This window comes from Nanorana parkeri, unplaced genomic scaffold (genome assembly GCF_000935625.1).
Source record: "Nanorana parkeri isolate BGI_ZX_2015 unplaced genomic scaffold, ASM93562v1 scaffold827, whole genome shotgun sequence".
Classification (NCBI taxonomy): Eukaryota; Metazoa; Chordata; class Amphibia; order Anura; family Dicroglossidae; genus Nanorana; species Nanorana parkeri.
In genome coordinates, this window is record NW_017307095.1 from 641683 (window position 1) to 666351 (window position 24669).

Genomic DNA, 24669 nt, shown 5'->3' on the forward strand with positions numbered 1-24669 from the left:
TTTAGTCTGTAACCTCCCCCCCTCTTCAAAGAGGCCCAGGAGAAATGTTTTCAGTTAATCCCATCTCTTTCTCCATGAGGAGTCTGGGTTTCAAGCTGTGTTTTTAGGTTGTGTGTTTATGAGAGGGGATTCACATACATTTGTGTGATTGTTTGTGAGTTGTTTGTTATCTTTTCATAACTCTTATTTACAGTGTAATCTTTGTTGTTACCATGTCTTGCAATCCTGTATTTATATGCATGCATGTTTCTCTTTCATTTTTACCCCTTTTGCTGTGCTTTTGTTGCATTTTTACATTCCAAAGTTTCAAAATAATAAAACAAATCATATATATAACTCACATTTTAGGTTACTTTAACAAGTATTTGTTTAAATTTTTAGAAAATTCCACAACAATCAGTTTATATTAAGAAATAAAATAGATGCAATCCGGGATGAAATTCCCACTGTCCAGTCACCTTCCCCTATTAATGTACCAGACCCACCATCACACTTGTTACTTTCCTCTTTTGACCTCGTCACCACAGAGGAGGTTACAAGGCTTCTCTCTGACATCCCCCTCACCACTTGCCCCCTGGACCCTGTTCCCTTACCACTACTCCGGTCACCCTCTTGCTCTATCCTATGCTGTATAACCCATATGTCCATTCTCTCCCTCTCCACTGGCACTAAAACCACCCTCCTAAAACTCACTAATGGCTTACTAACTGCTAAAAACAATGGCCACTACTCCTTACTCTTGCTATTAGACCTTTCTGATGCTTTTGACACAGTTGATCACCCACTGCTCCTCAAAAAACTCCACTCGCTTGGCCTACAAAACTCTGCTCTGTCATGGTTCTCCTCCTACCTATCTAAGGGCTTCTTCAGTGTCACCTACAAATCTACCTCTTCCTCTCTTCTTCCCCTCTCTGTTGGGGCCCCCATGGCTCTGTCCTTGGACCCATTCTCTTCTCTATCTACACCTCCTCCCTTGGTCAGTTGATCACCCCATATGGCTTCCAATACTATCTCTATGCTGATGACACTCAAATATACAGTATCTCTCCACTTCACAATTCACCCCCTCAGTCTCCTTGCGTATCACTAATTTACTAACTGACAAATTAGTCTGCATGTCACAACACTTCTTTCAAAAACTGAGTTCATGGCATCCCCCTCCCTTGCACCCTCCCCCAACTTTTGAATCACAATGGACAACACAGCTATTCATCCCTACCCCCATGCCAAGGTGCTAGGTGTCGTCCTTGACTTGGACCTCACCTTTCTGCCCCACATCCAATCACTATCCAAATCCTGCCGCCTTCACCTTCGTAGCATCTAGAAATACACCCCTTCCTCACCAATGAAACCACAAAGCTGCTCATCCACTCACTCTCATCTTGACTAATGCAACTCCCTCCTCATTGGCCTACCTCTACACAGGCTATCCCTGTGCTATGCTAGACTTATCTGACTAACCAACCGCTCAGTATCTGCATCCCCCCTCAATCTGGCTCTCAATCACCCAAAGGATAAAAGTCAAAATATTAACAACCACTTAGAAAGCCATCCACAACTCTGCCCCAGGTTACATCTCCAACCTTGTCTCAAAGTATCACCCTAACCGTCCTCTCCGCTCCTTCCAAGACCTCCTGCTCTCTAGCTCCCTCGTCAACTCCTCCCATGCTTGCCTCCAGGACTTCTCTAGAGTCTCTCCCATTCTTTGGAACTCCTTACCCCAACCTGTCCGTCTATATCCTACTCTGACTGCCTTTAGGCGATCACTAAAGACTCATCTCTTCAGGGAAGCCTATCCTACTTCAAACTAACCACTGAACTATCTCTTTCTCAAACAATTCATCCCCACACAGCAACCTCCTCATGTATCACTTTCCTCTCCCTCTTAGATTGAAAGCTCTCATGGACAGGGCCCTCCTTACCATTGTGTCTTCAACTGTATTGTAATTACAATGTCTTCCCTATGTTGTAAAGCACTGCACAAACTGTTGGCGCTATATAAATCCTGTATAATAATAATAATATTTTTTTAATTTTCAGCGGAAAGAGATATCAGCGTCTACTGTGGAGTGCAGACAATTACAATGAAGATAAACTTTTGCACGGTTCTCTTTTCTGGTTATTCAGAAACAGATTTATCACTTAATGGAAAACATGGAGACGCACATTGCAGAGGGTTTATAAACAACAACACATTTCCTGCAGTGGTGATTTTTACAATCAATCTGAGCACCTTAGAATCCTGTGCAAATAACCTAGTGGTAAGTTAAAACCATACTTAAAGTGATATTAAAGTCAATGGATTTTAAGCTATTTAAAATACTGATGAAATCACTTACAATGAATGCTGCTTTTAAAAAAAAAAAAAGTTTTAGTTTCCTACCGAATTAGCCGGTCCCCTGAGCACTGGTCCTGACTTCCTGTTTTAGAGTAACTCCTTTCTATGCAGTCACCCTTGTCTGTCCTAGTAAGCTGTGTGTGTCTCCACAAACACACAGACACAGCAAATCAAGCTACTGACCCTCCCCCCTGGCCACCTCTCCTCGCTCCTCCAAGCTAGTAGATGAATGTAGCTGGAGTCACCTATGTCCTTCGTGATTTTGTATATACAGGAAGTCCAGGGAAACTGAACTGAGAGGCTTGGAAGCAGCTGTTAAGAAACATGATGATTGTAAGTGTTTGGGCAAAAATATAAAGCAACACGTTTCTAGGCAATGTATATTTGTTTGATCTGGAGTCAGTATTGAAAAAACGTTTTTTTAGTTGCAAAACATTTTTATTTTTCAGTAAAGCATTGGATAAACGATGCACTAACATGAACATCGTGCGTGTGCATATACAGTAATGTAGACATTGGTATCGCTATGCAGCAGATGGCATTACAACATACATAGCATACTTATATCAATCACCTATCTTTACAATAGAAGGAGGGGAAACGGTTTTGGTGGGGATCCCCCCATTGCAGTCAGAGCAGACCAGGAGAGGAAAAGAATCAGAGGTGAAGCGTGACAGTGAAGGGGGAGGATAAAGTGGGGTGGGGGCTAGGGAGGTTTGACGCTCGGTCCAGTACACTCGCTTGTCGGCCATGTAATTAGAGAGGGGGAGAGATCATAAGGTGAGTAAGCGTGTGTCAAAGGTCGGTGGCAGGAAATGTCTTATCCAGGGCTCCCATAACTTCTGAAACTTCGGCATTTGATCATCTAGGCGTGCGGAAAGTTTCTCGTGGGAGAAGATCCAGTGTATTCTGTTTTTAGTGGCCTGAAAGGAGACTTTATTGGTAAACCAGGAGCTGGCAATAGTGAGTTTGGCGGCTGAGAGGACATGGAGCATTAATTTTAATTTAGTAAATGGGATGTGCATGGGTTTGGTGTTAAGTAATGCTGTTTGCGGCAAAGGGGGGACAGGAGTGCCCATAAGAGTTGAGATCATTTAAAAATTTTTTGACCAGAACGGCTGGAGGACAGAACATGACCACCATAAATGCATAAATGTGCCACTGGCAGGGCAACCACGGAAGCAAGTGCCCTCACAATCCAACACAAAGTGTTGAGCCTGAGAGGGGGTAATATACCAACGGAGGAGTAGTTTGTAGTTTGTCTCAAGTACTCTGGCGCTCTTAGAGCAGGAGTTGGTGGAGGTCCATATCTGGGACCAGGTGTCTTCGGGGAGCACGAGGTCCAGGTCTTTCTGCCAGCGGTCCATATATGGATGATGTGTGGTTGAGGTGGGTTGCAAGGCTGTGATATATAGTTGTGAAATAACACCGGGTGAGTGGGGGTCTTTTTTACAAATTGTTTCAAATGGGGACATAGACTGTAAGTTCCCATTTTGGTTGCTAGTGGCCTGTATAAAGCTTTTTATTTGTAAGTAACGAAAGAGCTCTGAGGATGGGATTGAGTGTTGTGATTGTATATTCGGGAAAGGTAATATGCTGTATGTATTATAAAAAGAGTAAAAGTCTGTAACGCCCTTTTCTTTCCACTTATGAAAAGCTGCAGGGGAGTCAAGTGCCGGGGGGAAGGCTGGGTGGTGTAAGAAGGAGAGCATGGGTAGGTGGGGTGAAAGGAGCCCACTGGAGTATTTAGAGGCATCCCAAATGCGGAGCGAATGACATGTGATGGTGTTCGAGATTCCTTTTCTGTGTTTAGGATGCATCCACAGGAGATTGTCAATAGTGTATGGATCGCAGTCCATGGCTTCGATCGAGACCCATAGTGGTGTTTCGGTGGACACGTGGTATTTAGCTATAGCAGCTAATTGGGCTGCATAGTAATATTTATGGAGGTGTGGTACGCCTAGGCCACCAGAGCGTCTACTTTGGTACATAGAGTTCGCCGGTATCCTAGGTTTTTTATGTGACCAGATGAAGGAGAGGAGTAGTCTCTGTATGACTCTGAGCTGGTGGAGGGGAATTGGAGCGGGTAAAACCCGGAATGGGTAAAGAAGTTTTGGCAATAGGGTCATCTTAATAGCTGCAATTCTACCTAGCCACGAGAGGGGGTAGGTGTGCCAAATTTTGAGAAGGTTCCTAAGTTAAGTGAGCAATGGGGGGTAGTTAGCTGAGTATAAGGAAGAGTGAGAGGAGGTCAGTTGGATGCCCAGGTATTTAAATGAAGATGGCTCCCAGTGAAATGGGTAGCTTGTTTTAAGCTGATTTACCAGTTGTAAGGACCGGGGAACAAGGGGGGGGGGGGTAATTGGCGTAGTATAGGGAGGAGTGAGACAGGGTCAAATGGATGCCCAGATATTTCAGGGATGTGGTTTCCCAATGGAACGGATAGTTAGATTTCAATAAATCAAGTGTATGTGGTGGTAGTGTTATGTTGAGGGCCTTAGATTTAGAGGTGTTAAGGTGTAGTCCTGAAAGGTTGCTGAAGGAGTTTAGAAGGCTTAGGGAGTTGGGGAGGGAAATATGGGGGTTTTGGATAGGAAGAGTAAGATATCATCCGCGAAGAGGCACAGTGTATGATGGTGTCCTGCTAGTGGGATGCCTGTGATATCAGGGTGATTTCTGATTAGTTGTGCAAGGGGTTCTATAGCCAATGCAAATAACAGTGGCGACAGAGGGCAGACCTGTCTGGTGCCTCTGAGGGTGGGAAAGGGGGCGGATCTATGACCAGCATACCTTACCGATGCCGTAGGGTTAGAGTATAAGGCTGTGATCCCAGAACAGAATTTCGGCCCAAAACCCCATTTATTAAGTATATAGAGCAGATATTGCCATGAATGGGAATCGAACGTCTTTTGCATGTCCAGTGATAACAGCATAAACGGAATGCCACGACTATTCGCTTTTTCATTTAGAAGACAGGCTCTGCATACATTGTCACCGGCTTGGCGCCGTGGATGAAACCAACCTGATCTTTATGGATAAGGGTGGTAATGATTAAATTGAGCCTTGTTGCCAGTACTTTGGCCAGTAGTTTAACATCAATGTTTAGGAGAGATATTGGCCTAAAGTTGGCCCAGTGGGTTCCGTCTGAGTCTGGTTTTGGAATCATGCAAATTGTGGCTGCGAGGGATTCTGTTCTAAATTTGGATCCATTACGGACATCGTTAAAGGCTGCCGTCAATAGAGGCGCTAATATTTCTGAATATTTTTTGTAAAAGGTGGCGGTAAAGCCGCCAGGGCCAGGTCTCTTATGTAACTTAAAGGTTTTTATGGCGGCTATTACTTCCTGGTCAGTTATGGGGGTATCTAGTGTTATGCGAATATGTTCTGGCATTTCTGGCATTGACACCTCAGAGAACAGTGCTGAAGCTGCTGCGGGGTCAAACGTAGTGGTGGAGTTATAAAGTGTAGTAAGGTGTTTGGAGAATTCGTGGACAATCTTGTGAGGGTTACTGGACAGGGAATTATCTGAGAGGCGAAGGTGGAGGGGTTTTTGGTGCTGGTCTATTTTGCGCAATCGTCTAGCAAGAAGAGTGGATTGTTTGTTACTTTGGAGGTAGAATTTGTGTTGGGTTCTACGTAGGCTTTTGTCAGCAAAGCTGGCGAGCAGGAGATTAAGATCCCTTCTGGCTTTTTCTGCTAGGGATTTATTGAAGGGTGTTGGACGCATACTAAAGGATCTAGAAGCTTCCTTGAATTTTGCCTCTAGATTCAGTGAAAGGGAAATTTTCTGTTTTTATATAGTGGAAGCCAATTGTATACAAGTGCCTCGCAGGACTGGTTTATGCGCTTCCCATAGTGTGGTGGGGGAGACTTCTGGAGTTTTGTTATGCAGAATATAGTCTTGTAGTGCTTTTTCAATGGTTAGTAGCGTGTTACTGTCTGTAAGGAGGGAATCATTCAGGGTCCAGGAGCGATCAGTATGCTGAGACCAGAGGGAGGACAGTGATAGGGTCACTCCATGGTGGTCAGTCCAGGAGAACGGGATAATGCTGGAGTTGACCGCTGTAGGAAGAGTGGGGTGCATTACAAAACGTGCATTGAAAAAACATTTAAGCGTTTAATACTTCTTTAATATGAAAACCTTATTCTGAATTGGTTGCCCTACAGTTTTGCCGTAGGCAGCTGAGTGAACGACCGACCTGAAGCGAAGTGAGCTGAACGTATATCGGCTGAAATCAGCCGTACATCGCGTGGCTTCGCGTGGCTACTGGTCGGCCGAACATGCTCAGCAAGTTCGGCCAACCCGAAGTGCAGAAGGAGTTCGACTCAGCCGATCCAACATCTGGATCGGCTAAGCCGAACCTCCGGCAGGCTACTCGCTGCTGTTCGGTCTATTCTTATAGATGACGAACAGCAGTGAGTGAATAGCCGAATGCCACTGAGCGGCATTCGGCTCGGCTGTTCTGCTCGGTCCCTCTTTGGGACCAAGCAGAACAGAAAATTTGTGTAAAAAGTTTTAAAAAAATAAATAGAAAACGATTGTGCGGAGCTAGCAGATGTTTTCTATTGGCCGGGCTGTTCTGCTGCCGTCAAAAAAAATAAAAAATTAGCCATAGGAATGCATTGCTAGATTCCTATTGGCTATTTCAATTTGCAATAGCCAATAGCAAACTAGCTATTGCACCCACCCTCTGCTGCTGTCAGTCACTAGATGGGACCGGATGGAGAACTGCAGGTCCCCTCTGCTCTCTTGACAGCAGCAGTGGGCGGGTGCAATAGCTAGTTTGCTATTGGCTATTGCAAATTGAAATAGCCAATAGGAATCTAGCAATGCATTCCTATGGTGAAAATTCCCGGAGACTCCCAGAGTGCCCGGGAGAGTTTGCTGGCTGGAGATCAGTGTCCCTGGTTACCTGGTAACCAGGGACGCTGATCTCTCTGCAAGTGGCCAGAGCCAGCCGTGAGATGACGGCTGGCTCCGCCCAGCTTCGGCTTTCAGCGCGGCTCAGTCAAGCCGAGGCATATGCCTTCGGCTCGACTTAGCCGCTCAGCCAACTTCGGGAGCTGTACGGGCTATAGGGAATAGGTCCTGGGGCTGAAGCTAGCTGAAGGATGAGCTGAAGCTACGGCTAGATCCTTCGGCTGCTTCGCGAATAGACCCCTAAATCCAGCTTTTTAGAATTTTTACTTAAGTTAAGGAACCAAATTACTGCTTAGGAAATCTTTATGTACTTTTAAGAGTTAATCGGGCCTTTCTATACTGTAGATGTGCTTTGGCTTATCTTCCCTTTTGAAAATGATAGTTTCCGGCTGTCATGCTAACCCTCTTAGTTTAAATTCTTTGGCGTTGGTAAATAAAGTAAAGTAGTGTTCATGTTAACCATACAATCATGTCCTAGACAAAAATCTGTTTACTTTTTATATGCTGTGTAGTGATGGGCCAAACACCCCCTTTTTCGGTTCGTATGCGAACACCCGAACGGCTGAAAATTCGAATACAAACTCGAACCTAATGCAAGTCAATTGGTGTCGAACTTTCGAAAATGATTGTCCCCTTTAAGAGTGCTTATATGCAAGTTATTGGCCATAAAAGGTGTATGAGGGTCTGGGTACTGCCCTGGGGGACAGGAATCAATTAAAAAAATAAACAAAAAAAATACAGTTTTCAAAGGAACAGTGATTTTAACATCACTTAAAGAGTAAGAATAAAAATGAAAAATTCCTTTAAATATCGTGCCTGGGGGGTCCCCTTAACCTGCCTTTGAAGTGCTGGACCTGTACGATGTATAGAAGCTGTTGCAGCAAAACTGACATTTCTAAAAAAAAAAAAAAATTAATTTTTTTTTACTCATAAAGTGTGCAATTCCCCTTCCCAAACAATACCAGACCCTTTAGGTCTGGTAGGAATGTTAGGAGGGACCCCGTGTAAAAAAAACAAGCGTAAGGTACCCCCTAAAAGTCATACCAGACCCTTAAGGTCTGGCAGGAATATTTAGGAGGGACCCCGTGTAAAAAAAACAAGCGTAAGGTACCCCCTAAAAGTCATACCAGACCCTTAAGGTCTGGCAGGAATATTTAGGAGGGACCCCGTGTAAAAAAAAACAAAAAAAAGTGTGTGGGGTTCCCCCTCAAAGTCATACCAGGCCCTTAAGGTCAGGTAGGAATAGCGAGGAGGGACCCCATGTAACAAAAAACAAAAACAAAAGTGTGTGGGGTTCCCCCTTGAAGTCATACCAGAACCTTAAGGTCTGGCAGGAATATTTAGGAGGGACCCCGTGTAAAAAAAAACAAAAAAAAAAGTGTGGGGTTCCCCCTCAAAGTCATACCAGTCCCTTAAAGTCTGGTAGGAATATTTAGGAGGGACCCCGTGTAAAAAAAAACAAAAAAAAAAGTGTGGGGTTCCCCCTCAAAGTCATACCAGGCCCTTAAGGTCAGGTAGGAATAGCGAGGAGGGACCCCATGTAACAAAAAACAAAAACAAAAGTGTGTGGGGTTCCCCCTTGAAGTCATACCAGTCCCTTAAGGTCTGGTAGAAATTTTAAGGAGGAACCCCACCCCCCAAAATGGGGGGGGGTACGTGGGGTCCCCCTAAAATTCCATACAAGACCCTTGATGCGAGCATAGGCCTCCCTCCCACACTGGGAGGGTGTCCCCGTGCTGATGGGGACAAGGGCCTCGCCTCCACAACCCTGACCCGGTGGTTGTGGGGGTCTGCGGGCAAGGGGGCTTATTTGCATCGGGGTACCCCTTTAATTATGGGGGCACCCAGATGCCGCCCCCCTCCCTTGTGAATGAGTAAGAGGTACTTGTACCCCTACCCATTCACTAAAGGGTTAAATAAAGGACTTTTGATAAAATCCTTTAATTGAAAAACAGCAAAAGACATGTTTTTGACAAGTCTTTTATTAAACCCCCCCCCCCCCCCAAACAAAAGACGAAATAAAAAATAAAACAATAAAAATGAATAGAAATAATTTTTTTAAAAACGGCCGCCGTCCCGACCTCTCCCCGCCAACTCCTGCCGCATAATGGCATTTTGACAGATGCCGGCAAAACATAAACAATTGGGCGGAGTTAATGGTGACAGCTAGCTCCACCCAATTGTGTAGTTTGCCGGCATCTGATAGGCAAGACATGATTGGGCAGAGTCATCATGACTTTGCCCAATCATGGCTCCAAATGAGTACTGAGCCCTGATTGGGCAAAGTCTTGCACCTGACCTGTGGTCAGGTGCAAGTCTTTAACCAATTAGATCTTCACAGGGCTCTTTGCAGTATGGGATGTTGCACGGTCGAACAGACTGCGAACATCCCGTAAAGTTCGGCGTTCAGTTGTCAGTAGTAACCTGTATTGTTTCACCTTTCAGTTCATGGAACAAATAAACAAGAATTACAATGGTTGTCACTTTTTAAGAGAGTTTAAAAGAGAACTCCAGGCTTGGAAAGAAAAGGAAATTGTTTATATTATTTTTAATAATAATAATATTTTTATAAGTAAACTTGCTAACCAAATTTTTTTTTAACTCAGGTAATCTACTATTTCTCAGTGGCACTGTCTCCAAAAAAAATAAATAACTAAAGGCACATAGGCTGTTTACTTTGCAAGATAATCTTCCTTTAGCTATGTGAATGTGATACATATTCATGTGCAAAGAATTACCAAACTAAAGTAAGGGAACATTCTCTTGCGAAGTGAAAATTCCCTTGCAAAATCAACAGCTTATTTACTTTAAATAAATTGACCTCTGAGCATTGCTTTTATTGGTGACTTAACAAAAATCCAGATTAAGGGAGGTATTTGTGTGCTGATGATTCACAATCTATTGTTCAAAATAGATAGCACCATCCCGTATAACCACTAAAGCACCCCCGCTGCTGAAACTTGGCCATTAGTACTCCAAAAGATCAGCCGCACAGAAACCAGGGTAAGTGTAATCCGAAATTTATTGAAATAAATCCAAGCAGATTCCAAAAAGACAAATCCAAAAGAATGATGACCAGCGTGTACATCACCTTGAGTGTCTCCTACACCAGGGAAACACCTCTCACGCATTTCCCCACCTGGGCATTAATCATACCTGTATGATTAAGCCCTGGTGGGGAAACCTGTGAGAGATGTTGAAGTGGGGTGTTAGACACTTATGGTGATGCACATGCTGGTCATCATTCTTCTGGATTTGTCTTTTTGAAATCTGCTTGGATTTATTCCAATAAATTTGGGATTTCACTTACCCTGTTTCTGTGTGGCTGATCTTTTGGAGATTGATTTGGGCAAGTGAGAGGCATACTACAGCCTGCACCCAGAGTGTGCACTTACTGCAGCCAAGGTTGGAATAGAGCGGTGAGTCCTTGGAGCTTTTTGAACAATAGCCATTAGTATTGTTTGGCATGCAGCTGGGATTTCTTTTTTCTTATTTCTGATTGAATAAACTAGCCATTAACAATGCTGTTTGATACAGCATCTTCTTGGTCAGACAATATTGTAATAGAAACAAAGGAACTTTTGCAGCTAACAAATATGAAATACATAAAAAGTTCATTTGTACTTATGATCTGCATGTATAGTGAATAAGTAAATATTTTTTATATAAAAATGAATGTCAAATAATAGATATCAAAAATGAACATGAAAGGTGCTTGCTGTGTTTTTTGTGTGTTTATTTTCATGCTCACTCCCTTCATTACTTCTGTTCTTTCAGCCCTTCTAATATTTTCAAAATTATAAAAATGACAAATATTTTCAAGTCCATGTGATTTTTCTTCTTGATCCAACATCTTCAGTTTCTTTTTTGAAGCTATTAAAAATAGAAATAATTAGCTAATATTAATCACAACTTTTCTTGCTAATGACTGTTTAAAGTTTGATACATTATAAAAATCACAAATTTAGTATATTTAGTTTTGATGGAGTCATATTAGTGTAATTTGCTGAAAAAGGTTGCTTGGCTTCTGAAAAAATGTATAACATTAAAAATAAAGCAGCAGTATTATCAGGTATAAGCAGAATTCTGCAACATGCATTTACTATGTATTATGAACACTTTACTTTTTAATTCCTGTATTACATCCTTAAAAAAAAAGGATTTTTGTAAATACTAAAGTTGCACCAATATATAATCAAAGTGTTACAAAGCTGCACTGTGCTTCCAGTGCAACATAGCCAGGTCTACATGATACCCCAGTATACCTTGTCTTGAACTGCTTCAAAGACATAGGGGAAAAGATGTGGGATAAAGAAACTATTGGGCTTATTCAACAAGGCATTGCAAAAGCAACAATGATGTGAAAAATGCAGTAACCCATACCATCAATTAGATTTGTCTATTGTAGTCAGATCAGTTAAGATGTCATGTCTGTTTTTGATGGGCTACTGAACTTTGCACATACATTTTAGTTTTTGCAATGCCTTATTGAATAATCCTTTTTGTGTTGTGATCAAGAAAAAATAAACATGTGGATTTAAAAATATTTGTTTTATTTTTTAGGCTTTCTTTTTGTTTTGCGTGGCTCTTTTTTAATAAAAAGAGGCTGTGGACTGAAAAGAAGGGAAAGGGTAAGTAAATATCAATTACAGTTTGCAATTTTGGGTACCCTGACCCTTCTTTGTTAAAAAAAGCAAGAAAGTAGCATAGTAGTCTGCTCTCTATAAAGCTTTTTCACAGACAGGAGATAATAGTTGTATCTGGTTGATCTCATGTCTTTGGGCAATGTTAGATACCTGCCAGCCAAACACTCTTGGCAAGAAGCGAGTCAGACAGGTTAAGAAACTTTTGAATTGTTATTGTACCCCTTTATGCAAGCAGCTGTGGTAGCATGCACTGTATCTCTCTTCTCCTCTACATTGCAATATATGAATGCTCATCCTAGCCTAGCTTTTATGAGCCAGATAATGAAAGTGCCCGAGGTTGGTTGCATATTGCCTACACATCTGTCCAGTCTCAGATGTCTATGAGCACCTTCACTCCTTAAAACGTTTGATGTTTTAAAGTGCTATTGTACACCATTTCTTTTTCACAGTTGTCAAATAAGCCAAAAGAATATGTATTGGTGTTGCTTTATTTCCTTCTTCCACTTGCCATGGCCTACTCTAGAACAGACAGCATTCCCTATTTCCTGTGAGCCAGCTGTGCTGCACCTGGCCTGCTCTCTTTGCCATAATCTTTAGGTGAGAAAAAATAGAGTTATAATGTGTTAAGCTAACTTTTTTTGTTTTTCTATAAACAATGTAATTTGATAAATGCAGGCTCAAATCAGTTTCATAGGCCTTGGACTGGCAGAATATTTGCCTTGTGTTTCATTATCATATATTTTGCTTGATTCAGGGTTACTCACTAAAGGGTGAAGAATTTAGACAAGGCAGGGGAAGTGAACAATCTGGGACAAGCTATCTGATTTAGAAAAGTTCTATTGAGCTCACTTTCCCGATCAGCTATGTTGTCCTAGATTGTTCACTTCTCCAAACTCTTCATCCTTCAAGTAAATAACCCTGTATATTTCTTTGTTATGTCATACCACGAAAATCATCAATGAACAAATATACTTGTACTAAAGTCTTCTAATAATATATTTGTGGCGACTGTTTAACAGGTGTCAACCGTACCTGGATTAAATGCATATGGGGATGCTTCAATGGTACAAATAGGAAATATTTCTGGATATATAGATACACCAGACCCTCCAACCATTATTAGTTATCTGCCGGGACTTTTATACAAATTTAGCTGCAGTTATCCCCTGGAGTATTTGGTAAACAACACTCAGTTGGCTTCGTAAGTATAAATTAACATAATGTTTTCAATACAAAGTATTATGCAGTTTATCATAAGTTTATAATGGCAAAGCAAAAATAACAGGAATACCCATATCGATATACTGTATTAGCACAAATGTCTCCTTTACAATCACATGAGTGCAAAATGTATTGAACCACCCTTCTAATCTACTGTTCTGTGGGTTATAAATAAAAGGTTTATTCAGTAAGCAAATATGCTAAATGCAATAACCTATAGCAATAACCAATCAGAATGTATCTGTCACTTGTCTGCATGCAGTAGGGGATAATTACAATTCATTGGTTGATATAGGTTACTGTGCTTTGAACATCATAATTACTCATCTACACCATTATAAATAAACCTCAAAAATGTAAGCATGTTTAAAAATATGCATTGAGGAAAAAGCTATCAAGTATATTTACATAACATATTTTCTACCTACTTTCACCTTCAAATTGATATTTAAATTTGTAAACTGTAAGCACTGCAGATTTTGCTGACTTAAAGACTAACTTAATACTTTGTATGAAACAAAAAAAATCATATTAGCATTTGTGCCAGTGTAACTAATTGGAAAGTATTTATTCCCATGATTACAATAACAATATAAAACTTCACATTTTGTTATTTCTTATACTTTAAGTATTTCAGAGCTCATCATTTTTTCCAGCTTGTGCTGCATGTAATGATTTTTTTCTATCTGAATAATGCAAAGTTGTTTAACTGAGTACCTAGCTGTAACGTAACTCAGTGATTTATTCCAATACTTCTAGAACTCCTTTTCCTCTGTGTAAAAATATAATTCCCTTAAACATCTATAATGTAATACATTTTGTTTCACTTTTTTACCATTGTAGATCTTCGGCTGCTATTTCTGTGAAAGATGGCAATGGTACATTTATCAGCACACTGAATTTACTCCTCTATAATGTAAGTAGGAATAAAACAATTGCTTGTGTTGTGTAGTAGATTTGTATTTTATTCACAAGAAGATGTATCAACTAGCTTTTATTGCTGGAAGATCAATGCAAAGATCAATTACTAACAGCTAAACACAATGGCCACTATTCCTTACGCTTGTCATTAGACCTTTCTGCTGCTTTTGAGACTGTGGACCACCTGCTCCTCATCAAAAAACCCCACTCACTTGGCCTACAAAACTCTGCTCTCTCATGGTTCTCCTCTTACCTATCTAAGCGCTTCTTTAGTGTCACCTACAAATTTAACTCCTCCCCTCCTCTGCCTCTTTCTGTAGGGGTGCCCCAAGGCTGTGTCCTTGGACCCCTTCTCTTCTCTATCTACACCTCCTCTCTTGGTCAGTTAATATCCTCACATGGCTTCCAATACCATCTCTATGCCGATGACACTCAAATCTATCTCTCTACTCCGCAACTCTCCCCCTCTGTGTCCTCGCGTGTCACTAATCTTACTAACTGACATATCCGTCTGGATGTCACAACACTTATTAAAACTCAATCTTTCAAAAACTGAGCTCTTGATATTTCCTCCCGCCCGTGCACCTTCCCCCAACTTTTCCCTTGAGATTGTTAACACAACTATCCACCCCTCCTCCCATACCAAGGTCCTAGGTGTCATCCTTGACTCGGACCTCACCTTTATTCCCCACATCTAATCGCTATCCAAATCCTGCCGCCTTCACCTTCATAACATCTTTAAAATACGCCCCTTCCTCACCAAGGAAACCGCAAAATTACTCATCCACTCCCTTGTTATCTCTCGTCTGGACTATTGCAACTCCCTCCTCATTGGCCTTCCACTACACAGGATATCCCTCCTTCAGTCTATCATGAATGCTGCTGCTAGACTCATTCACCTAACCAACTGCTCAGTGTCTGCAACCCCCCTCTGTCAAGCCCTGCACTGGCTTCCTATAGCCCAATGGATAAATTCAAAATATTAACAACCGCTTACAAAGCCATCCACAACTCTGACCCCGGCTATATCTCCAACCTGGTCTCAAAGTATTACCCTAACCGTCCCCTACGCTCTTCACAAGACCTCCTGCTTTCCAGCTCCCTCATCAACTCCTCCCATGCTCGGCTCCAGGACTTCACTAGAGTCTCTCCCATCCTGTGGAACTCTCTACCCCAACCTGTCCGTCTATCTCCTACACTGACTGCCCTTAGGCAATCCCTTAAGACTCATCTCTTCAGTGAAGCCTAACCCACCTCAACCTAACCACTGAAGAATCACTTTCTCAAACAATCATCCCCGCACAGCTACCTCCTCATGTATCACTTGCCCCTCCCTTTTAGATTGTAAGCCCTCACGGGCAGGGCCCTCCTTACCATCTTGTCTTGAATTGTGATTGTAATGTCTTGCTTATAATGTAAACTATTGGTGCTATATAAATCCTGTATAATAATAATCAATGTTAGTTTTTGGTGTGAGAGCGGTGTCCTGCATAAACCTGTTTTCACACTTACACTCCCTGTGACCAGAACATTAGCTCTAACTGTCCCTTAAGGGGAATGAACTCTTTGTTTGCATGTATCCTCTGCAGCTCTGGGACAGTATGCACTGAAGACTAAGCTTTCTGTGCCAAAGGCTACCAGTGCCAATGTCAAACTGCTAGAAATTGCTGCTTTTCATTCTTTTCTCTCTGATGTTCTTCTCTCCATATCTGCCACAACCAATGCTAAACTAAACAAAGGAGTATCACTGAATGTTTCTAATGTAATATAAAAAGATAAGTCAGCTGGAAGAGTAAGGCCTCCTTGAAATGACTACAGGGAGGCAGAAACCTTTCCAACACAATTTCCAAAAACATATGAGAAGCTAGACTGATATTCAACCCTTCAGCATTCTCCCAAAACTGAAATATTTACACTGGATGGAAAAATACTTTAAGTCAAGAAAACACTTATGTGAAAATCATTTAATTACATAGGGGTCTATTCACAAAGCAGCCGAAAGATCTAGCCATAGCTTCGGCTGATCCTTCGGCTAGCTTTGGCTCCAGGACCCCTTCGGTTCAGTAGAACCGAAGGGCTGCTGTACGGGCTATTCACTATAGCCCGTACAGCTCCCGAACTTGGCCGAGCGGCTCAGTCGAGCCTAAGGCACATGCCTAGTCTCACGCTCCCGGCCGGCAAGGAGAGAAACACTGCTTTTTTTTTTATTCTGACACGGAGCTGTGTCAGAATAGAAAGAAAAAAAATCACCATAGGAATGCATTGCTAGATTCCTATTGGCTATTTCTATTTGCAATAGCCAATAGCAAACTAGCTATTGTACCCGCCCTCTGCTGCAGTTCTCCATCAGGTCCCCACTAGTGATTGACATCGGCAGAGGGTGGGTACATTAGCTAGTTTGCTATTGGCTATTGCAAATTGAAATAGCTAATAGGAATCTAGCAATGCATTCCTATGGCCAAATGATTATTATTTTTTTATGACTGCAGCAGAACTGCCGGCCAATAGAAAACTGTTGGGTGGAGCTAGCTGTCACTGCTAGCTCTGCACAATTGTTTTCTATTTTTATTTTTCTACTTTTTAACAATTTTTCAGTTCTGCTCAGTCCCACAGAGGGAGCGAGCAGAACAGCCAAGCTGAATGCCACTCAGCGGCATTCAGCTATTAAATCACTGCTGTTCGGCATCTAGATAAGAATAGAATATAAGAATAGACCGAACAGCAGCGAGTAGCCTGCCGGAGATTCGGCTGAGCATGTCTTAGCATGTTCGGCCGACCCGAAGCCACCCGATGTACGGCTGATTTCAGCCGATATAGGGCTGAAATCAGCCGTACAAGCCTGAAGTGAATAGCCGAACAGCGTTCGGCTCACTCCGCTTTAGGTCGGTCATTCACTCGGCTGCCGTAGGCAGCTTAGTGAATAGACCCCATAGATTCCGTTTTATTCACTTTTCTGTTTTTTAACTGAAACATTTTTTAGAGCAAGTATTTTGTCAAAAAGCAACTGAAATTAAAGCAAAAGAGCCTAGCTATAAATAGATATAAATAATTTAGTACTGTTTATACTTACAAATTGATATTTACATACTTATACACAGTAATTTTGTAAATTAGTAAAGAGTTAGAATCACGTGATTTACAAGTCAACTCAAGACATTGAAAATGCAAGCTTTAAAAATGTCCCATGTTTCTTTCTCTGAAACATTTTTTAAAAGCTATTTTCCATCTGTTGAGGAGCATGTTCGCTTAGTAAAGCAAGGATTCACTCTATAAATTGAATGTTTAACTAGGTTAGCAAAAAAGATGTTCACTTGAAATACCCATTTTGTGTGCAGGGGGAAAAACACTGGAAGGGTTATTCACTAAGCTATTGGAGACTGCCGAGTGAATAACAGAGCCCTAGTGAAGTGAGCCGAACAACATTCGGATATTTACTGCGGCTCAGTACGGCTGGAATCAGCTGTACATCGGCTGCCTTCGGCTGCATGTTTGGCTGGGCCAAAAGTGCAGAAGGACTCATAGGGGCCGAACAGCCGAGAGTAAATAGTCGAATGCCGCCAAGCGGCATTTGGCTCGGCTATTCTGCTCAGTACCTCCGTGGTACTGAGCAGAATAGGAAATCAATGAAAAAAGTTTTTAAAAAAGCGTAAATAAATTATTCAAAAAAAAAATAAAGATTTTTTAAAAAAGACAAAAAACAATTGGGTGGAGCTAGCAGTGACAGCTAGCTATGCCAAACTTTTTTCTATTGGCCGCCACCTGCTAGATGGCTGGCTCCGCTCAGTTGTCATTGTTTAACCCCTTCATGACTGAGCTTGTTTTTAGTTTCTGTTCGTAAATGACTGACACACTTTTGACAAAGTGCACCCACGCATATTATATATTGTTTTTAGAGGACAGATAGGGCTACATATTTATATCACATATGTGTGTCTAACGCCTCACTTAGGACAAATAAAATATAAAAAAAGAGGAAAAAATTAAAAAAAAAACACTTTTTTCCCAATTTTGATTTGTAGTATTTTTTACAAAACCAGCACAGCTAAAAAAATGCAACAAATACATTCATTTATTTGTCCTTTATTTTTTAATTTTTTTTACACTTTTTTTCTTTACACTTTTCACTATTTTTTTTTTTTTTTTACACTTTAAAATTTTTATTTTATTTATTTAATTATATCAAGCAGTCATTGTGAATTAATCTCACTATTACTGCTTGATACATTAACACATTTTTGGTTATTATTAGGCTGTTTCAAACTTCAGAACAGCCAATAATAAGTTAGTGACACTGATCCTGCAGCAGTTCAGGATTCAGCTGTCACTAAAGGTTTTCTGAACAGAAAACTGAAACATTCAGTACAGCAGCCCTTCAGTTCTACTGAATCGAAGGTCTCCCGCAACCGATCCTTCGACTAGCTTTGTGAATAACCACCTGGATTTTTGTTAACATGTGACTGGTTGATTGAAGTGAACACAGCTTTACCTAATTTGCTATGGGAACATTAGCTTTGCAAAGTGAACATTCTTTATTACCTTAATAAATGAAGTCCAATATTTAAATGCTCATGTAGTTTTATATATTGTATATAGTTTTGCCCACCCTCTCAAATGCATTGGCCAATAATAATAAGCATTATAGTTATGCTTCATAGTTAAGAATATTATAGTGGACAGAAGTGGAGGTGACTTGCATTTATTTGACTCCAAGCTTTCCGAAATGTATCATATTATTTTATTACACGATAATAGATTCAATAATTTAAGCCACAATTATATTATAACTCAGCAAGACTTTCTGTGATCATAAACAAATCCTTTTGTTTCTGGTACCATCATACTCTTTAAAACAAAGTAATAACTCAAGTTTTAAATTTAGTTCACAGAACTTGAATGATAATTGTTCTAGGCAGCAATTAATTGCATCACTTCTTACTCCTACAGGATTCAACCTACAGTCAGCAGTTGCTGATACCAAGCACTGGATTGCCATTGAAAACAAAAATATATGCAGCAGTGAGAGCAACCAACCTTGATGGACGGTATTTTGAAACAAAATGCTGCTGTCCTTGCTTGTTTTTTATGCTCTGATCTTGTATTGTATATGTCTGGATTCTTTTTTATTATTGAACAAGTGGTGACTATTTTCAATGTTTTCAAATCACTCTAGATAAAGAATTTGTCTCCTTGATGGATGGAATTTTGAAACAGAATGCCACTGTCCTTGCTCCTATTCTATGCCCTGACCTTGTGTTGTATTGGTTCAGATTTTTAGGTTTCAATATTGTTCCTATATCACTCTATAGATATACAATGTGTAAAAATATTTGAAATTGAAACAAAGACATGCTTCAAAAATACACTCTAAAAAGAAAAAAGAAAGGCCTTTGAAACTTGTTTCCAAACCATAATCTTAAATATTGTTACTGTTTAGCTGTACATTATATTAATGTTAATGTTTATCTCTAGGATAAACTTTTTTTTAGATCGAGTAGGGAAAGGTTAAATTCTCTGTCAAGGTTTTTTTTTGTTATTTGTGTCTCCATTGGGGTGAGTAAACCATGTTTTGTTTTGGTGACCATGTTCATCTAGAAAATAAAATCTAAAATTCTGGACTTAAAAAAAGTTAAGGGGAAATCTTCCAATGGGGACACCTGTTCCAAGAACAACTGTCCAAGAGGAGAATTACCTCCACTTTCTGTTGCACCTCTTGGACATACAGTACACTAAATTCTATTTACTATTAGTCAACAGAGTAAAGGTGGTCATAAACACCACTGGCCAAAGTGAGTGACATTCTTTAGTCTTCGGAGACCTGAAGATGCTAGTATCTGGTTAATCGAAGGGGAAATAGTGGTCGGATCTGTTAGAAAATCTTGACCAAGCACTTCTCCTTCCCACCAAGAGTATTTTTATTCCATATAAATTAAAGATAACATTAAAACAAACAAACAGTTGTGCTCATGTTTACATTTTATTTTGCAATTTTTCCATTTATCATGAAGCAAAAAATATGATTCTGGTAGGGGTTATGGAAAAGTTAGTAAAGTTTTGTTTCTTTAAAAGTAAGGCTTATACTACCAAAATTAGCAAAGAAAATATAAAAACATATTTAATAAGAAAAAAACTAAGGAGAACAAGAAGAAGGTGCCAGTTAGGGCTAAGAAGGAGTAACAAGGGGTAACATATGGGTAGATAGGAAAGATTTTACTAAAAATTTAACTTTTTTCCATTTTCACTTTGCAATGTTCCATTTTCCATACATCCATACATCATAGAGTCTTTGAAAGGGACTCTAGGCTGTATGAAGTGCATCCTATATCCTTACATGGTTAATTACAGTTTTTAATTTTTGGCTATACAGTATATAAAAATGTTCACTAGGACAGTTAATCATCATTGTCATTGGGTAAAATTGACCAAGTGACTTCTTATTAATATAGGTGGAATGTTTTAATGGACTACTGCTACACCACCCCTTCTGGAAATCCAAATGATGACATCAGATATGATCTTTTTCTCAGGTAATACACTGTTAATAACTAGGAATGTTCAGATGCCAAGTACAATACTTGGTACAAGTAAAAGTACTGATACTTTATCAGCTCCATTGAAAGACTAGACTAGAGGAAAAACTCGAAAGTTAAGAGTCATTTTTAAGGAGCATTGGCTACAGGGCTTTTGGGACTTGTGCATCCCTATTTTAATGTATGATTTGTTGTATATATATATATATAGTTACATAGTTACATAGTATTTGAGGTTGAATAAAGACATTAATATATATATGGGATGTACTGATACCACAGTACTCACAGGTACCAATTACTGATACCTTTTTTTTTAGTGTCAGGTGACAGTTTTTCTAAAACAATACAGACTAATGATTTCAGGAAAGTGGTGGAGCACCAGTGCCCAGTTGCAGCCACAACTGCTGTGACCCTGGTAGTTCTCATGAAAATGCCAAGTATCGGCACTGAAACAGATAATGGCATCTGAACATCCCTGGTAATAATGCTTGCAAAGTTGGTCAAGGTGTGCGTTGCATGAAGAAGGAATTCGGTAGAGGGCCGGAAATATAGTGAAAGCTATACTTTTCAGCCTTAATGAAAGTGTACATATTACAGAAAGCACAGTAAAACTTAAAGTGACATACACCTAAAGAGTCTTAACATTTTTTACACTGCATATTTTAAAAATGCTGCCTGTTTTAACACAGAAGAAAATATCTTTCTTCCATCACAAATAAATAAGGGACTTGTTCTTCATTTTAGGATAGTGACCAGAGCAATGCTAATCACTAATTTATTCCCCTGGTATGGTTGCCAGATATATAGATTTAACTTTTAAATAGACAGTGTTGTCATTGGATTTTTGTTTCAGAAGTTGTAACATATATTATAGTGGATATAAGCACTGGACCAGTTCTATAACTGATACAAATCCTAAGGAATTATAGCCTTTAAAAGTAAATCTCACAGTACCACAGTAACTGTAAAGTGACTCTAAATTTTGGTTCAATTAATTCAATGCCTACAATAATTTCACTACCTTTTAGTTAAATTTAGCAGCATTGTTACCTTTTGTAGAAGGTAACCTAGAAACCTGACATATTAAGATGCTAATATACAGTTAATACAGTGACCACTTTAGTAAAGTGGAACTGAACTCAAAAAGTGAAGAGTTGCTATGGTATGGAAACACCTACAAATGTTAATTGTGCATAAGCAGTATCTTAAAAATTCCTTCTGAAAATGTAAAATGCACTTCCAGGAATGTGAGTGTATCTAGGCACTCTTGTGCCTCCAACCTCATAGCTTTATGCCTGCGGTGTGAGATCTAAGGCTTGTTGCCTCTGACTGCTAGTCTCAGGAGATTTGGAATGTGATTTGGTGTTGTCACTGTTGAGCTGCCCACTGTTCTGCTTGCTAGAGGCTCTGATATGAGAAACTAAATCCCTACCCATACAAAGATGGCTTCCACCATGCAGACACATTGCAGAACAAGGCATGGTAAGTCAACAAGAGAGAACAAATGAACTACAGGAATACCTCAGTCAATACTGGGGCTTGGCCTTAGCCTTTGGTCTGCTTTTTAGCTTTCAGGGTTCAGTTTTTTTAAGTACACCTATCTAGTTCTGGGTGGAACTCCTTTTTGCTTTGAGAACATCGTGAATAATTTTCATTATGGATTTAGCAAGATGCTAGAAACATGAGGACACCATAGCTTCAAGCAATTCCTGCTCATTTGACGGCCACATAATTTAAAGTATGAACATCTGTGCATCATCTCAAATGATTAATTCATTGTATGCCACAATAAAAGCATATACTGAGATTCCTCAGATCAGGCAACAAATTTAAATGTTCTCAGTAGTGGTGATCCAGTGCACTTTGTAGTCTTGTATTAGTACTGGAAATGGAACCAGGCACACTGCTGTAGACCATTCTTATCAAAATTTTACATCCTGTGTCCTTAGAGATGCCCTTCTCCAAATCACAGTTGCAAAGACCTCCCTCATTGGAGAGAGATTCCCAGATTTGTGTTTTGAGAATTTATGGAGGTTATACAAAATTGGTGCTTATTAACCCCTTCATGATGGGAGATGTACACTATATGTCCCACCACAAAGTGCTTAAATGACTGGCCACGTACACTGTATGTGACAAGTTATTTAAGGCTCTGTAATGCTGGTAACCGCTGACTCTCAGCGGTTACCAGTCATTAATGAATGCTTCAATATTGAGGCATTCATTAATGAAATAGTTAAGCTTTTGTAAAAGCTTAGTTCTTTCATTAATAAAAGAATGAAGCTGTTATATACAAATACCGGATCGCTAAATATCGATCCAGTATTTGCCAGCTAAAGATAGCAGAGAGGTAGCGGAGTGAGTCACCTCTCTGCTATTCGTTTTGACAGCTCCATAGACTGGCCCAATGTTTACAAAGCTGTGTGTGATATATTTCAGGCACAGGAATATTACAATGTATCTCTTTGCCTGAAATGTATCACTTCTGATCATCTGGGCAAGATCAGACACCTTTAGTGAGATCTGATTCTGACATGCTGTCAGGATCAGTCTCTAAGGTTATTACCGTATTAGCTGTTCCTAAGTTTGGAGCAGCCTAATAATAACCAAAAATTTGTTAATGTATCAAGCAGTCATAGTAACTGCTTGATATACAAAAGTGTTTTCTTTATGTTTTTTCCTCATTTTTTATAATTTATTCGAAACATTATATACTATGTGTGGGTACATTTAGTAAGAAAGTATATTACCGCTGTGGAAGAATCACACAGCAAAAATGTAAAAAGTGTGTCAGTCATTTATGAACAGAAACTGAAAACAAGATCAGTCATGAAGGGGTTAAAGCACTTTTTAATTTGCAAGCAAAAAGGTGGCCAAAATAGATGTTACCTGTACCGTCACCAAATGTAGTGGATTAAAAATATGATATATATATTAGGAATGGAAAAAGTAACATATTTAAAATGTGGGTTGTTTGCAAAAAAAAAATCAAAATTAGAACTAAAGATTGGATACTAGAGGACCTGTTACATTAGATCACAGAAATGCCACTAATCTAATGTCTTTATATTTCTTTTTATTTACAATTAAATTCTAGAGTATGTCGTGCATAGAAATCACAGGAGGTCAGCAGTTTGAGATGCTGAAACAATTTTGTCTTGCACCAATAATTATTATATGTTGAACTTCACTTAGATTACAGAGTAAATATGATTTATTAGTTGGTGTACCTAGCAAAGCGGCCACTTCCTTTATTTGTAGAGGGTGATACTTGGCTATTTAGAAGCTGTCTTAGCTAGCCTTCCTCTGTTCATGAAATATCTCAATATGAAATCTGTCATGTATCAGGCATAGTTTGAAATGACTTATCTGTACGACTGTTCTAAGCTTTGTCTGAATTAGTTATCTTTTTTTATATTTGTTGATAATGTTCCTATTCTTTACTATAAAGCTGTGATAAAGACCCACAGACAACAATATTTGAAAATGGTAAAAGCCAGATGGGAAGATTTTCTTTTGAAGTTTTCCGATTCGTCAAGCACAAGAACCAGAAAATGTCCACAGTTTTCTTGCATTGTGTTACAAAGCTGTGCCGATCAGATGACTGCCCTTTTCTTACACCTGTAAGTTGTCAAGCATGATGTTTACTATTATAAGAAATGAGTAAATTGTTGAAATCTATGATACTTTTCTAACTGCATAGAGAATGATTTATGAAAACACATAAGCATTCATCAGTTCTGAAAGCTTATACTTTGTTTAAAGACCACACAGGCTTGTATTTTAATCTAAAGCACCCAAGACCACACCCAGATCTATGAAAATACACTATGACATTGTAGATCATGAACAGTGCTTTTTTCAAGCTTACTAGAAAAGTGTGTGCCCTTTTGTTGGACTTCAGGAATGTAGCAGGGATGCAAAAATGAATAACAATAAACCTCGAGCCAAGACCTATCTAATCCAAGCTACAAAGCACTAACGTCTACCCAAATAACAAATGAACATAAGATAAATATATAAATAAATATGTGCCAAGCTAAAATATATATATAAAACATATACAGTATATATAAAAATATATAACAAAGA

At 39.7% G+C, this 24669-nt stretch overlaps 1 protein-coding gene across 1 annotated transcript in view; it reads left to right on the forward strand.

Annotated features, from left to right (window-relative positions):
• LOC108794272 (zona pellucida-like domain-containing protein 1) overlaps nt 1-24669 on the forward strand; it is an 85855-nt gene that overhangs the window by 36646 nt on the left and 24540 nt on the right. Inside the window, exons 2-7 of the mRNA XM_018565282.1 lie at nt 2041-2261; nt 12925-13106; nt 13970-14042; nt 18992-19089; nt 20491-20571; nt 24029-24200. Coding sequence (XP_018420784.1) covers nt 2041-2261; nt 12925-13106; nt 13970-14042; nt 18992-19089; nt 20491-20571; nt 24029-24200 — 827 coding nt within the window. The remainder of the gene's footprint in view (nt 1-2040; nt 2262-12924; nt 13107-13969; nt 14043-18991; nt 19090-20490; nt 20572-24028; nt 24201-24669) is intronic.